The 15,068-nt window shown below is 31.4% G+C and overlaps 1 protein-coding gene across 1 annotated transcript; it reads right to left on the bottom strand.

Annotated features, from left to right (window-relative positions):
* Positions 1 to 1,138: 1,138 nt before the first annotated feature.
* On the bottom strand, positions 1,139 to 8,498 carry LOC141668512 (heat shock 70 kDa protein 14-like). The gene is made up of 10 exons (XM_074475406.1): positions 8,257 to 8,498; positions 6,799 to 7,973; positions 5,975 to 6,202; positions 5,757 to 5,852; positions 5,414 to 5,608; positions 2,656 to 2,850; positions 2,423 to 2,569; positions 2,200 to 2,349; positions 1,985 to 2,115; positions 1,139 to 1,653 (listed from the first exon to the last, which is right to left on the bottom strand). The coding sequence occupies exons 2-10, from the start codon at positions 7,966 to 7,968 to the stop codon at positions 1,449 to 1,451; spliced, it is 2,517 nt and encodes an 838-aa protein (XP_074331507.1). The 5' UTR covers positions 7,969 to 7,973; positions 8,257 to 8,498; the 3' UTR covers positions 1,139 to 1,448.
* Positions 8,499 to 15,068: the final 6,570 nt, after the last annotated feature.

Below are 15,068 nucleotides of genomic sequence, written 5' to 3'. Positions count from 1 at the left end.
TATAATAAATAATGTTTAAATACAATTAACTTAGTTTGTGGATTTGAAATTAGAAATACATTTAAAAACATATATTTTAAAATTAAAATTAATAAAAAGGTGAAAAAATCAAAATAAGTTGAGAAAAAATATATTATTACTAACATTTAACAAGTTTGGTCGACAAACACTCCTCACACACTCGTCGATAAGTACTTACGGGCTTATAAATACTTATGGGCTTATAAGTGAATAAATTACTTTTTAAGTAACTGCCAAACAGGGACGAAGAGTTCCTTTCTAAGTTCATCAATATGATTTCAAAAAAAAAAGTTCATCTATATGTGGGATTAATGATCTAAATTCATTAATTATTTAAATACATTTTTAAAGAAAACTGAAATTATACATTATTACTTTAAATGTAAAAATATATGGAATGATTGGACGGTTTATATCATTTACATTCACGTAATCTCTCTTGTCCAAAAAAATAATCACGTAATCACTGTTACTAGCATTCTGCATTCCCATTACACGAAAGATTTTGGATGTAATCCAGCAAAAAAAATAAAAATTGGAGGTGTATAAACAAATATTGTATAGCCAGAGTTCCGCACACAAGATCATGTGATAAAAGTGCCAAGTAATAAAATACTAAAATGTGCAATAAATAATTGTTAAGCACTAAGAGCAACTACAAGAGTTACTTGACAAACTCCTAAAGAAATTATTATAATATACCCTTTTTAGTCATTTAACATGACTCAAGTCCAACAATCCTCCTCAGCTTCTCTCTAATTAATTTTAAAATAGTTATTTACACTGTAGGCAAGTCTGGGACATCAAATAAGAGGGAACGGTGGCATCATATCAGAGGGATACAATAATATATCCAAGTGTAAAATTCTTTAGGAGGCCTTGCTTGCTCAATAAAGAGGAAGGGTTTGAAGATCTTAAATTTGCAAGGAGGGTTTAGGAGACTGTTGGAGCTGTTTTTTGTGTTGTTTTTGTCAAAATATGACTTAAGAGGAGGGGATAGAGAGGTCTTTGGAGTTACTCCACTTCATAAATACTTTTAATAATTCGGAACAAATAATTTTCAGTGTTCTCCCATGTAATATAAATCTCCATCAGATGCATAAAGTTGGAAGAAAACTTGGACATAAATTCATTATAAAATTCACTAGCAGTCGGTGCAATATCCGTTTTATCATAATCCATGGGGAAAAACATACAAAGGTTTGCTGAAAGATTAAAACAAAATTTCTTAAATAAAAAAATGTTTCCGTGCACCTATATTACAGTAAGTATATAGGAGTCGCAGACGCTAAACCATCCTACAAAAATGGACGGCTTTACAGACCAACATACCATATCATCGTAAAACCCACTCATTCCACAGAATCTTGGATTACTTTTACACAACAATGATCTAATCTTTTGAAAAAAGAGCAAAAACCACCAGATTATGCTCCATTCTCTGGTTTTTCAGTTTCCATCGGCTCCTCCGAGGCCAGCGGGACCTCATCTCCATGTGTACTCTCGCCGCTGTCCTTTGGACCATCAGTACTTTCAGCACCATGGGACTGATCGTCACTTGGGGATGAAACATCAGGTGTGGCTGGCTTGGCTGGCTTAGGTTTTGGCTTCGTCATTATTGGTCTGCAAAGCCTGTACAAGCAAAAGCGATTAATAAAATCCTTGATAAAAAGTAAACAGGAACGTGCTTTACAATTACATAACCCTTGCAGGCCTTTCATTCATTTGATAATGGTTGAACCAGAAAGGACTAAAGAATGTATGGCCAAGTACACTAACCGTCTAACAAATGCCTGGCTCAAACATTAAAACAGAATAAAGTAAAATTCAAATATATACCAGCTATACCAACACTGCTCACCAGGCCAACCAACCAATCAAAATACTATAACTTACGTTAGAAACCAGTTACTATAATAAAAACTTGAATGTGAAGGCTTTTCCATAAATAAAAGGACTTTACCTGTCGGCAGCTTCAGCTTTCCCCCTCACATCAGCTGTCAAAAGAATTGGATTTGAATGTTTTGGTAATGAATCCTGCTGCTGCTTCTTCTCTCTTAACCAAGCCTCGGCTTCTACACATTCATTCAAAACCTAAACATCCAGACAAGTATTAGCTATATGGGTATCATAACTTTTTTGACAACTAAAAAGGGGGGGGGGGCTAATATTAAATACCTTCTGCTTATCAGCAAGTTCAATATGATCAAACTTGGAATCATTCGACATTGCTGCTTCTCTGTAGCTATTAATACAGTAAACTAGTTGATCAATAACAGTTCCTCTTTCCGAGTGCTCCTTGTAGCGGAACTCAATGGGATCACCTCTCTGCAAGTACCATAAGTAAATTCAGGTACAGAACATAAATTACAAAATCAAAGGACTTGGTACAACAACGAACCTTCTTTAGCTCTTCAAGCTTGGCAATATAAACACCCTTTGTTTCATCCTCGCCATCTTCGTACAACCAATCTTCCACCTGCTGAAGGATGGCAGTAAACTCTTCTCTTTCCGGATCGGTAACAAAATCATGGTATTTGTCATGCAGCTGCAGGGAAAGCACAAAAATAAAGATTAAATTTACAATCATCCCTCACAATCGGTGAAAAGCAAGAGTGCAAGACTATAGCGTACCTTGTTTCTCATGTCATAAACATAAGACTCCACAGCATTCTTTTTGTCTTTTGTCTCTTCCATAACTCTATCTTGCAGCGCCATTTCAAACTCCTTTTCCACTGCTTTCTGTACATCTGCAGGTGGCATTCCTCCATAAACCAGCTCCTTCAATGGTATGTTGGTCTTTTTTACTTTTTTCTTTGGGAGCTCAACCTATATCAGAAAACATTAATCGATTACCCATGGGTTGACATCTCATCTACCTAATGAGAGATGATTTTGGAATGCCAACAGTGATACGTTACAAATGTAAAGAAGACAAAAGCAAAGGCTGCAACAAGTAAGATACATTGTCAAGTTACAACACAACACATCAAGGAAGAAAATACTTGTAACTTAGAAATAAATGCCAAAAAATAGAAGCGGAACTAATAATAATATGTCAGATAGATACTTCTTATAAATCAAAAGGTTTGATGGGGAACATCTCCCGGTTGAACGTAACACAGTGTACATGTTAATTTCAACTCCAACCCAATCTCGCATTGCCCCCACCCCACCCCACCCCACCCCACCCCACCCCACCCCACCCACTATTTCATCTTTGTTCTTTCTTCATAACTCAGTGAAAATGTTTACGCTGCTGAATAAGAAATATGCCAGCAGAAAACAAGTACAGATTTTTTATATTAAAGTTATTGGTTTAAAAGTCAATTATGGCCAAAACACAAGTACAATATACTTATCCAGAGGTGCAGAAGATTTGAACAGTCCCCATCAATAATATTAAACAGGTCACAATTATTTAAATGACTGTCAATATTATTTAGATTAATTATTATTTTACACCTCTTATTATCTCTTCTTTTATATTTTAACATATGTTCTTTAAGATTCACTTCAGTGTAAAGAACTTATTTTAAAAAAATAGTATTTTTAGTATTTAAAAATATTTTTGTAAAATTATTTCCAAAAGTACTAATAAGTGATTTTTTTAAAAAATTAATATTAAAAAAAATCTTAGATAGCTTTTGTTATGTAATATTAGATGTTAGTATTAAATATTATACATTGTTTAGAATATATTTAAATTAGCAAATTTTCTAGTGTGCCCAAGGGCACATGCTAAAAATATGTACTTGATGAGTTGTCAAAATTTGATTGGTGGAGAACTTATTAATGATGATGGTCATGGACTCCCTGCATGCACAAAAATCTCCACCAATAAAATTTTGACAATTCATCAAATACGGATTCTTAGCGTGTGCCCAAACACTAGAAAAACCATTAAATTAGTACTCCCTCTGTCCCATTAAATTCTATACATTACTTTTCGGCACGCTTTTCAATGCTCCTTCAAAGCATAACTCCCCAATATTTTTTAAATTTTTTTTCTGAATAAAAGTTTTATGTTTAAACTTTTATTAAAAAAAATAAAAAAAATTATTATGAAACTATACTTTATAGAAGCCTCGAAATACGTGCAAATAGTAAACGTATAGAACCCCATGGGACGGAGGTAGTAATATATTAAGCGTGTTAATAAATAAATATCTATATAACCCCACATCTTATAATATTCTTTCAACAACATTAATTTCTTGACCATTTGTATGAACAATTAATATATTTTGTTTATGTTTAAAAAAAATATATATATGCCAATAATTTCTAATAATACAACATCTATTAAATTAAATTATAGTATGTTATCTAATCAAACAACATACGGGCTCTAGTCTAAGTACTACAATAAACCAAATAAGAGAAATACGAGACACTCATATGTTTTCTTAATTCAATTAGTTGTACGTTGGTACAAAAAGAGCACTCAATCACAAAGAGCCTTCCGTAGCTCAAGTACAAAACCTACATTTTTAAAATTCTCAATTTTTTTGGAATGGTTGGCATTAACATTACTTACACAGAGCGCATACAAAGCATATTGTTTTAGTACACATTTTAAACATAGAATATCTGATATAAACATAGCCTTTAAATTTAGACTGGATAGACTTGCAAAAAAAGAGGGTAGCCAAGGCTGCTAAACAGGGAAGGAGAGGATAAAATCTGCAGGAAGTGGCCACCTTGTGAATGAGAGAGTTGAAGACATGGACTCAACTTATAGATATATAGATATATTAAATATACCAATCCTTTGTGTAAAAAATGAAGATTTTTCTTCACAAAGAAACCCTGACCGAAGATATAGCAATTGATGAGAATTTCAACAATTAGATTATGTCGCTAACTCACAGTGGAATCAAGTAATCAATCCTTGCATATTTTGATAGAAATATTATATGATAAAATTTTGACAGTAATGCATAAATTGTTCAAGTAAAAATTGATCAAAATATCCTCCTCATCTTAAAAACTACACTTCGCTTTTAAGAAACAAGACGCAAAAATTTATGCTCCACAGTGTTTTAAGCTGAGGCACGCTTCCGATACTATGGTACCATATAACTTTCAGTATATAAAATTATTATTAACAAACTCATTGCACATAAAGTTATTAATAACTTAAGCTTTACACGCTTCCGATACTATGGTACCATATACCTTTCAGTATAGAGAATTATTATTAACAAACTTATTGCACATAAAGTTATTAATAACTTAAGCTTAAGGGACTAAGATCCAAAGAGTTTAGTTACAAATGAGCAGCCAGTTTACTTGACAAACTAGATTAACTGAAGTAGAAAGCCAGTATAACTCGTGTATTTTGATTTTGTGAGGATCTTCGAGAATATTGAAAACAATTTATTCGTACCTTAGCATCTGTTTCCATTTGGGCAGGGAGATCTCCTTGAGCATCATTTTCAGACCCTGGAGCATTAGCAGCATTCTTGGCATCTTGCATATTGACGTCACTTTCGCTTGCAGGAGCAGCTGCAGATGGAGCCTCATCTGTATCCATCTTTGTTGACTGTTTAACAGGAATCTCAACTTCCTCTTCTTCCAGTAGCTGGAAATTTTTAAAGTAAAAATAAGCTGCTAAACGTGATCTTCTATTCAACAGATAATAGCAATCCACGCAAACAAAAGAGGAGCATCCTTGAAATAATGTTCAATGTTAAAGTTAACACCGTTGTTAGTTACTGAGTAGAACTTACTGTTGCTGACTCAACGGACACGACACCGTGCAAATTTAGGCGAACTTTAACCTTCACTTTTGCCCGTTCACTCTTTGTCGATTGAAATGGACCAATCTGGCCATAAGATAAGAATCATGAGAGGAAATATAAGTCGCGTACTAATTTTAACTTTTAAGGAAGATGATTGTCTGAACATCGGATGCAGTTAGCCTGAGAGAAAAGCAAAATATTCTTACCGTGTAGGTGCTGATCTTTGCTGGTGCTTGAAGTTCGCTTACATCAGCATAGTGTACATCTACGGCAAATGTCCCAGACCGGTAAAATGTTAGAGCCTTCACACTAGGTATTGAATTTCCTTTTGGGAAAACAATCGTACTCTGCTGATTATCAGCAATTCCATTTTGAGCATCTTGTGCGGCGCCTTTCCATGATAGCGAAATTGGGAATGGAAAGCTCTCATTAACCTATAAAACCAAAATCAAATTAGTGATCACGACAAATTAGCAACAAGAGACTGAATGTGGTCCAAGAAGAAGACTTTAACATATGTAGGTTTTGCATTAGATGCACTTGTCAAGCTCAATATTCAGGTTAATGCCCATTGAGAAATTGCGGGTGTTTGGGTTACCATTTTAAACTCTTATAAGAGGTAAAAATATCTAAAAAGGTACTTACCCTTCCTCTTATTAGAGATTCAAAACGGTAAAACAAACAAATGCAAAAATACTTGCCCAAATAACCAAATAAATACAGACTAGTAACAACTGCAATCATGAATAGTACTTTGTTTTGGAACTAAAACTTCGATACTAGCAGGTAATAGTGATAACACCTTCTAAACATGCCAGCGCAAACACAACCATACACCTTAAAGAATGCAAGAAAGCAACAAGAAACATAAAGGAAAGAAAAAAGATACACCTTGCAAAACTCAATATTCTACAGCTACGGGTCTTTCTTTCTTAGTTGTCCGGACAAAAAGAACTACTAGAAAGGCAAAACTCCTTCCACTTTTGTGTTAAATGAAATTCCAATGGCATGAATTAACATAAATAATTACCTGGAATTCTCTCACTTTAAAAGTAGGGCTAAGAATAGCGCATTCTAATGCACAGCCTTTAGCAACACACTCGCTAGCGTTCATTGTACGCCTGGGCTCCTTACCAAAGAATTCGGTCAAAATCTTCATGATTGCAGGTACACGGGAACCTGAACCAACCACCTCGACAGCATAGATATTATCTACCGTCAGGCCTGCCTCTGAAAGAGCTTTCTCCAATGGCTTCTTAACCCGCTCCAGTATTGGGATGCTAATTTGTTCAAACTCGTCCCTTTTAATAAAACTTCTCACATCTTTATCATCCATCAAGCACTCTATATTCAAAGGTGCCTCTGGATTTGCACTAAGAACCTTCTTAATCTTCTCACATCCAGCCTGAAGCCTCAGGCAAGCCCTTGCATTCTGATAAACATCAATCTTGTACTCTGTTTTAAATTTTTCAGCAAAGTGCTGAAAAAGTACCTCATCAAAGTCTCTCCCACCAAGGGATCGATCAAATGTGTGAGCTAATATTTTTAGCTGGCCTTTCTTCAAACTAGCAACACACACCTGCATACTAGCATGACCAATGTCCACAAATGCAACATTCAGTGGATCACTCTCTGGCAAATCTGTCTTGTAAATACCATATGCAAGAGCTGTAGCTGTCGTTTCATGAATAAGCCTAAGTGGGTGCAAACCCGCAATCGTAGCTGCATCCATAACAGCCCGTCTCTGAAGATCAGTAAAATAAACAGGAATCCCAATGCAGCAATCCACCACAGCCGCATTCAAATTTTTCTCAGCAATAATCTTCAGATCTGAGAACACCATTCCCAAAACCTGAGTAGGTGTAAAACTTCTCATTTCTCCAAGATACCTAGCATTAATCAATGGATACCCATCAGGACCTTCAGTAACAGAAAAAGGCAACGACTTAATATCCCTCTGCAGCTCAGGATCCGAATACAACCGTCCAATCAAACGCTTAACCTGAGAAATGGTGTTCTTGGGATTCATCATACTGGAAGCAGCACCGGCCGTTCCAAGAAACCGTTGCTTGTCACCAAAACAAACAAGAGCAGGTGTCTCCCTCTTGGATTCATCATTCAGTACAACATCAATCCCCCGTTGCCTCGCAACAGCAACAACACCACTCTCATTCCCAAAATCAAAACCCACAACACTCATGATTCCTAAAACACATCACAAATACCAACATTCAGAACAAATTTAATCCAACTCTAAACAAAATTACATCACATTTACACACTATTCACATTTAAATCTGCTTAAAATTAAAAGCTAGTAAAATGCCACAAATTAAACACAAAGAATTACACAAATTCAATCAATCAATGTAAAATCAAAATCAATTTACACAAGTTTACATATTAAAATGATCAATTAAAGAGTTAATTATAGTAAATAAATCGCAGATCTAAGAATTTACAACGCTAAGAAGAGTAAAGATCGTACCTTTCGATTAGCGAGATCGATTTGGCGGCTGCAGCCGAGAGAGAAAGAGGAAGCTGAAAAATCTCTCTCTGGAGCTAACGAGATTTACAACTAAGATTATTAGTGGTGTCGTGGGAAGGAAATATATAGGGTAGGAGAGAGATGAAGAGAAGAAATCAGGGTTTAATAAAAGTTTTTCTGGAAATTTGGAGTTTGAAATGGGGTAAAGACGAGATGGGTTAAGTTGAACTAGTCATACATAGATATTTTTTGTAGTGTTTTATAGATCGGATTCTAGAAGCGTCTAATAGGGCACGAGTCCTCGCCCCTCCTGTTAGGTTTCCAAAAATTACTGCCCCCCTAGCTTTGCAAACAAGTCTAGCATAGTTCCTCCGCCATTCGAACTCGGCTCACAAAATATTAAGATTTGATTTGAAAATAATCGAGATCATTTTAATGTAAATTGAATTTGAACTTCAAATTACTTATTATTGAGTCTTTATTATTTATTGAATTATATACACAAAAGTATTTAATTTTTTATTTATATTTTGTATATTTAATTGAACTTGTATCGATTATATTTCGAACTGGTGAATTCTATTCGACTTTTCGAATTAAAATCAAGTCTATCGAACTTTTTATGAGCCGGATTCCAACTTAAAATTAAAGATTCGGTCGAATTCGAGCTTGAGAATGAACTTTTTAATCAAGCTCGAGAGAAACCTGATAGTTTCGACTCGACTTGATTATCCGTCCCATGAGTAATATATGGGCACGGAGATTAAAAAAATTGGAAATTAGTGAAAAAGATAAGAAAAATGGTTAAAAATGTGTGGAAATCAATATTAATGTATAAAGCGAATATGAGGGAATAAAGTACTGGATGTAGATAATTTTAATATCATAAAACTTTATCATTTTTGGTAATCTTTGTAATGCAGAAAATTGAGTGTCGCATTCAAAAAAGAAAAAACGTATATAATTGAATTGCACAAATGGAGTATTAGATAATACACGTGAATATGATATTTATGAAATTTTAGTTTAATATTTAAACTTATTTTTTTTTAATGAAGATAATCTATTTTAAACTATAATAACAGGAATGAGATATATTTTGTTTCAACGATTATCCCCTTATTTTAGTCATTAAAAATAAAAAGAAATAATGTTATTTACCTACTAAATTGCCAAACTATTTGGCATAATATTCTTATCCTGCTAAACTACGACCATCGCTTCTTACTAATTATTTATTATTTTTAATATAGATTTTTAATGAATATATATATATAAATATAAATATATTAAAATTATTATATAATTAGGTAAATTAATTTTTAAAAAACTTAAATATTAACAAAAACTCGTGCATCGCACGGGGTTTAAGCTATCTATCTATTACTATTATATAAAAGACAAAATATTGAAAGTTTTGGTACGATACCTGTTTCTGGTACACGTTGAATTTACTGAATTACCCTTATTTTACTTAAAAGTTTTGTTAGTCTTAGTAATCGAGTTATAATAGAAAAAAAATAAAAATCGTTTTCAACTATAACACATTATTACTTTCAATTATTAGCAATCCATAAATTCTAAAATATTTTACAAGAATAACTTATCACCATCATCCTATTCCTCCTCGACAAAAATAACAATCGCATCTCGTCGTTTATGATAATGCAAAAATCATTTGTTCGTAAAACAATGCAAAAATCCAAATCATTTGCACCTCTAACCAGTAAAAAGTATTTATTTTAGGTTCACAGTAAAAAGTATTTATTTTATATAATTTTTACTATTTAAGATAAATATACTTAAAATAATTCAATTATACAAAAAAATAAAAAATATATATTTGATTTTTGAAGTCGAATTATTTATTTGTTTATATTATTACATTAAATACGAAACTTACGGTTCTTCCTTCAATTACATAATTGCCCTTTCTTAAAAAAATTATTTTTTTACTCAATTGCCCTTACTTAATTAATATTTAACCAATTAATTTTAGAAGTAAAATATGTTGTCTTTTTTTATTTTAACAAACTAAAACAACTATTTCTCTACAAATATTTTAGACAATTCTTTTTAATCTATACATTTTTAAGTAAAACATGTTTTCTTTATTATTTTCTCCAAATAAAACAAATATTTCGCTAAAAATATTATAGAAAATTTATTTATCTATCTATCAATCTATCTATCTTCTATATTATCTATCTATCTATCTATATTATTATATTAAAGACGAAATAATGAAAGTTTGGTAGGTAGTCGGTCTGGTCATCGTAATTATAGTAATATTTAAAATAAAACACTCTCACAAATCGATAACTATTCATAATAAAATTATAATATGTCTAATATTTTTTGTTAAAATAAAATAATATATAAAATTCACCCGGCCAAGCTAAACAAAATTATACTATTGACCCAATTTTAAATTTAAAAAAATTAAAAAACTACATATAGTTAATTAGATTTGAATAATTGGGCTAAAATAAAGTAATAAATATTATTGATCTCGCTAAAAAAATTATATTATTGGACCATACTATAACAAAATAAAAATTTGAAAGGAAATTCGTGGGGTCGATATAATGTCATCAAACTATCAGTCGGGTTTAACAAAATTATACTATTGATCCAATTTTGAATAAAATATTAAAAAAAAACTATATATAGTTAGTGGGATTTGAAGAATCGGGTTGAAATAAAATAATAAATATTACTGATCCGGATAAAAATATTATATTATTGAACCGGACTATTACAAAATAAAATTTTGAAAGGAAATACGTGGGGTCCATATGATGTCATCAAACTAAAATAAAATAATACATATTATCCATTCGGTCTAAAATAAAATAATAATCACCCCAGACTAAAAATAAAATTAAACAAAATAGTAAGTATAATTAGCTGGATTTGGTTGATATAAGGGGTCTCAAAGTAACATAATTATTTTGCCATTGACACATAAATTTTGTCATTGATTCGGGTTTATACATATTAAACTAACATAAATCTGAATATAGTTAGTTGGATTTGGTCGGTTAACAGACTAATTATAATTCATATACTATTGATCTCAGCCAAAATTTATCTTTTAATTAAATATAATAATCTTTCGTAAACACACCTATAAATATTAATAAAAATAAAAATTTCAATCATTACATTCTTTTTTAAAACTGTAGTATAACTAACTTATACACGGGAGAGAATTTATAATTATGCCTCCTGAATCAGAACATGTCGCTTAAGTGCGGTTTATCTAGGTTCACATGATTTGCAGGCTATAGTGTGAGCCCGTGAGATTTACCCAGTACGCACCCGAATAATGCGGCCGGGTTCCCTAAAAAAACTTATACACATATGTGTAAAGTAATACTATTATCAAATCATATTATTAAATTTAAAATAAATAAGTTTCATAACTTAAATTTTTTTACTTCAAATTGAATTCAAAAAAAAATATTAAAAATAATATGTGTATCGCACAAGTTTTAGGCTAGTATTATATATAACAACCGGAATGGGGTATAATTTGTTATGCCTTTTTTGGTTGGTTTGATTATCCACATTTATGACCGCCGAATCTTTTTAATCAAGTGATCAGGACCGTTAGATTCAAATACTAAAAGAATATACACTACTCAAGCTCCCAGATTCAAAATCCGTCAACAACAAATATTTATATTATTATTTATACACCACTAAAGCTCTTAAGTTCGAACCCCACCAACAACAAATATTTATATTATTATTTATACATTACCGAAGATTCAGGTTTGAATCCCGCCAACAACAAATATTTATATTATTAATTATAAATATACTAATTAGGTAATGATCCAAAAAGAAATTTATTATAATTTTAAATAATATAAAAATATTAATGAAAACCCATGCATCACGCGGGTTGTAAAGCTAGTAAACTATAATAATCGGAATGAGGTATAATTTGATTCAACGATTATCCCCTTATTTTGCCTATTAAAAAATACATAATATTATACACCTACTAAACTACTCAATTACTAAACTATTAGACAATCTCATTATTATTCCTAAATTACAACCATAACGTATTTTGAAAAAGTCCGGCTCGAGTTTGGTTGGATTTATAAATAAGTCGGACATGAACATAATTTAAAGGTTTGGTATATAAAAGAGGTGAACTTGAGCACATTATAGTTTGACTTGATAGTTCGCGAAAAAATTGATTACAATATCCATGAACCAATTCGTTAATATAATTTGTGAGTACTATTCGTGAATTATATATAATTTGGATAAATAAAATTTAAAAATATTTATATATTAACGGGAACTTGTGTATCGCACGACACTTAAACTAGTAAGTTTAATAATGCATTCAAACATTAATTTCAAACATTGTTTGGTTAGTAAGAATGAAATAGAATGAATAAAATAACGAAAAGTAATAAAATTGGAAGTGTGCAAATTGACTGTGATAGAAATTGTGAAATACACGAATGTTTTACTTCTATTTAACAAATGTTTTAAATTTGAAATAAATAAAAAATCAATTTAAAGTTCAACAAACAAAAAAATACTGAGTTTCGTCTGATTTATTTAAGCTCTGTCTTGTGTTCTATAAATAGGATTTTAACGATTTTACAGCCCAAGGGAAGCTCACGAAATAATGTTTAATTTAATGATGGTTTAAAAAATGTATCCAAAAAAAATTATCCAAAATTTGAAGAAAAAATCACGAATTTTACATTATTATTCTATTCATATTATGATACTTAATTCTTTTTAGTTTAAATCATAATTCTATTCAATTTAGAATACCTAATTATCGTTGGGTTATAAAATATTCATTTATTTTAGATTAACGATTATGATCAATTTGTTTAAAAATCTAACAGTCCATATTAAATTGGTAGTACATGAACCATAACTATAAAAAATTTGGATAAGATTCCCTTTATGCATATTATATAATATTAGTTTGAAACCCATGCGATGCATGAGTTTTAAAATATTATATAATATTTTAAATATAAATTGAATCTCCACTTTTAAGATGTGTAATTACCTTATTTAAAGTTTTTTATATGATATTATTTGATAATAATTACACACACACACACATATATATACAAAATATCTAATTGTCCATATTAAATTGGTCGTACGGGAATAATAACTATCAAACATTTGGATAAAATCTCCCTTATGCATATTATACAATAAAGATATATGTTAGGCCTTCAATCAACTGTAGAAAGGGTGCATACAGTTAAACAATCAAATCGAAATAGCAGACTCAATTGAAAGAACAATTTCTATTATTGATATATAAAAACTGATTACAATACTCTCTCAAAGGATGAACAGATATCCTTGAGAGCTGTTAGATTTTGTAAATAATATAACAATGTTAGAACATATCAAGTGTAAACCTAACGTGTGCTTATATACTGCATAACTACACAATCAATAAGGAATTCTAATAAAATACAATAAAGAATCCTAATACATATCCATCTATTGATTGCTACAATAACTAAAGTCCTACACCGACATATCTCTGCAAATATTTCTTCCATTGATATCTCCTGATTTTCAGCTTGACAATTACTGATGTGACTAAATGCCGATGTCAAATACTGATTAGTAAATACTGATGGTAAATGTTGATGACGTCACCTCTGCCAAACTATGATATCAAATGTTGATCGATAAACTCTGATAGTTTAAATGCTGATATCATCAATTTCTTCTAATAATCTCCCCCGAATTGTGCATTATGTAAATATGTACAAGTTTCTAATTAATGATGTCAAAACTATCTAAATACAGAAATACAAACAAATATACAATCTTACAGTTAGTGCTTTCAGACTTTAATTTCAGTCGTGAACTCTAGTAAAACCAGTAGCATCATCAAAGAATTTCTTGAGTAGATTTACTTCAAGAATATTTAAATACATCTCCATCATCTGTTTGACATCCTTTAGCTCTTTTGTAGATTCATCATTCTGATAGATAGCAGCTCTGAGGTCATGTAGATTAGATCTTCCTAGTGACAAGTCATACATTTCCAAGAAACCAACTTTCTTACCATCTGGGTTGAAAGTGAAATCTTTTACACCTATAGACATGATCACCTTGGCTCCTCCAATAGGCATATCAACAATGTTTCCAGATTCATCAAGATATTTTGGAGTGTATTTTGACTTGTAAGTCGTTCCTCTCTGCTTCTTGTATACTAGGTCCTTTAGATAAGTAGACCATCTAGCAGTAGTAGAGTTGATTACCTTTAGTAATGTTATGTCATATTCCAACTCTTGTCATGGTTTATCTCTCATCTGCTCCTGTGAAATCTTCAACCTTTTTCCAGATTCCAGAAAATACACTTTCTTCTCTTTACATATCAAGAACTATCTCAACATATATGATCTTTTGTAAATCCTCAAGCTTTACATTCTCTCCTATTGTTGTCAGATTTCCAGGCTCTCTTATAATTAAAGCATTACTTGTATAAGTATCAGCATTTGAAAGTCCCAAGACACCTCTTCTTTCAGTTCTTCTAGACTGCGAGTTACCACTATAGATATTATTAATAGTCCTAGAAGAATCTCTTTTAGGTGCAGGTGTCTTGCTTCCCCATAGCAGCTTTTTATTTTCTTCAAGAGTTAATTCTGGCTTATCAGAGTTTGAGCCTTCTGAATCGGAGTTTAAATTTTTGTCAGGATTCGATTGATCAGCTTTTGTTTATTGATTGTACTGTCAACAACTTGAGTAGTATTAGTGGTTGTGACTGGTTGAATTTCAGCAGTTATTTC

Source organism: Apium graveolens, chromosome 6, assembly GCF_009905375.1.
Source record: "Apium graveolens cultivar Ventura chromosome 6, ASM990537v1, whole genome shotgun sequence".
Classification (NCBI taxonomy): Eukaryota; Viridiplantae; Streptophyta; class Magnoliopsida; order Apiales; family Apiaceae; genus Apium; species Apium graveolens.
This window is presented reverse-complemented; position numbering and strand designations above follow the sequence as displayed.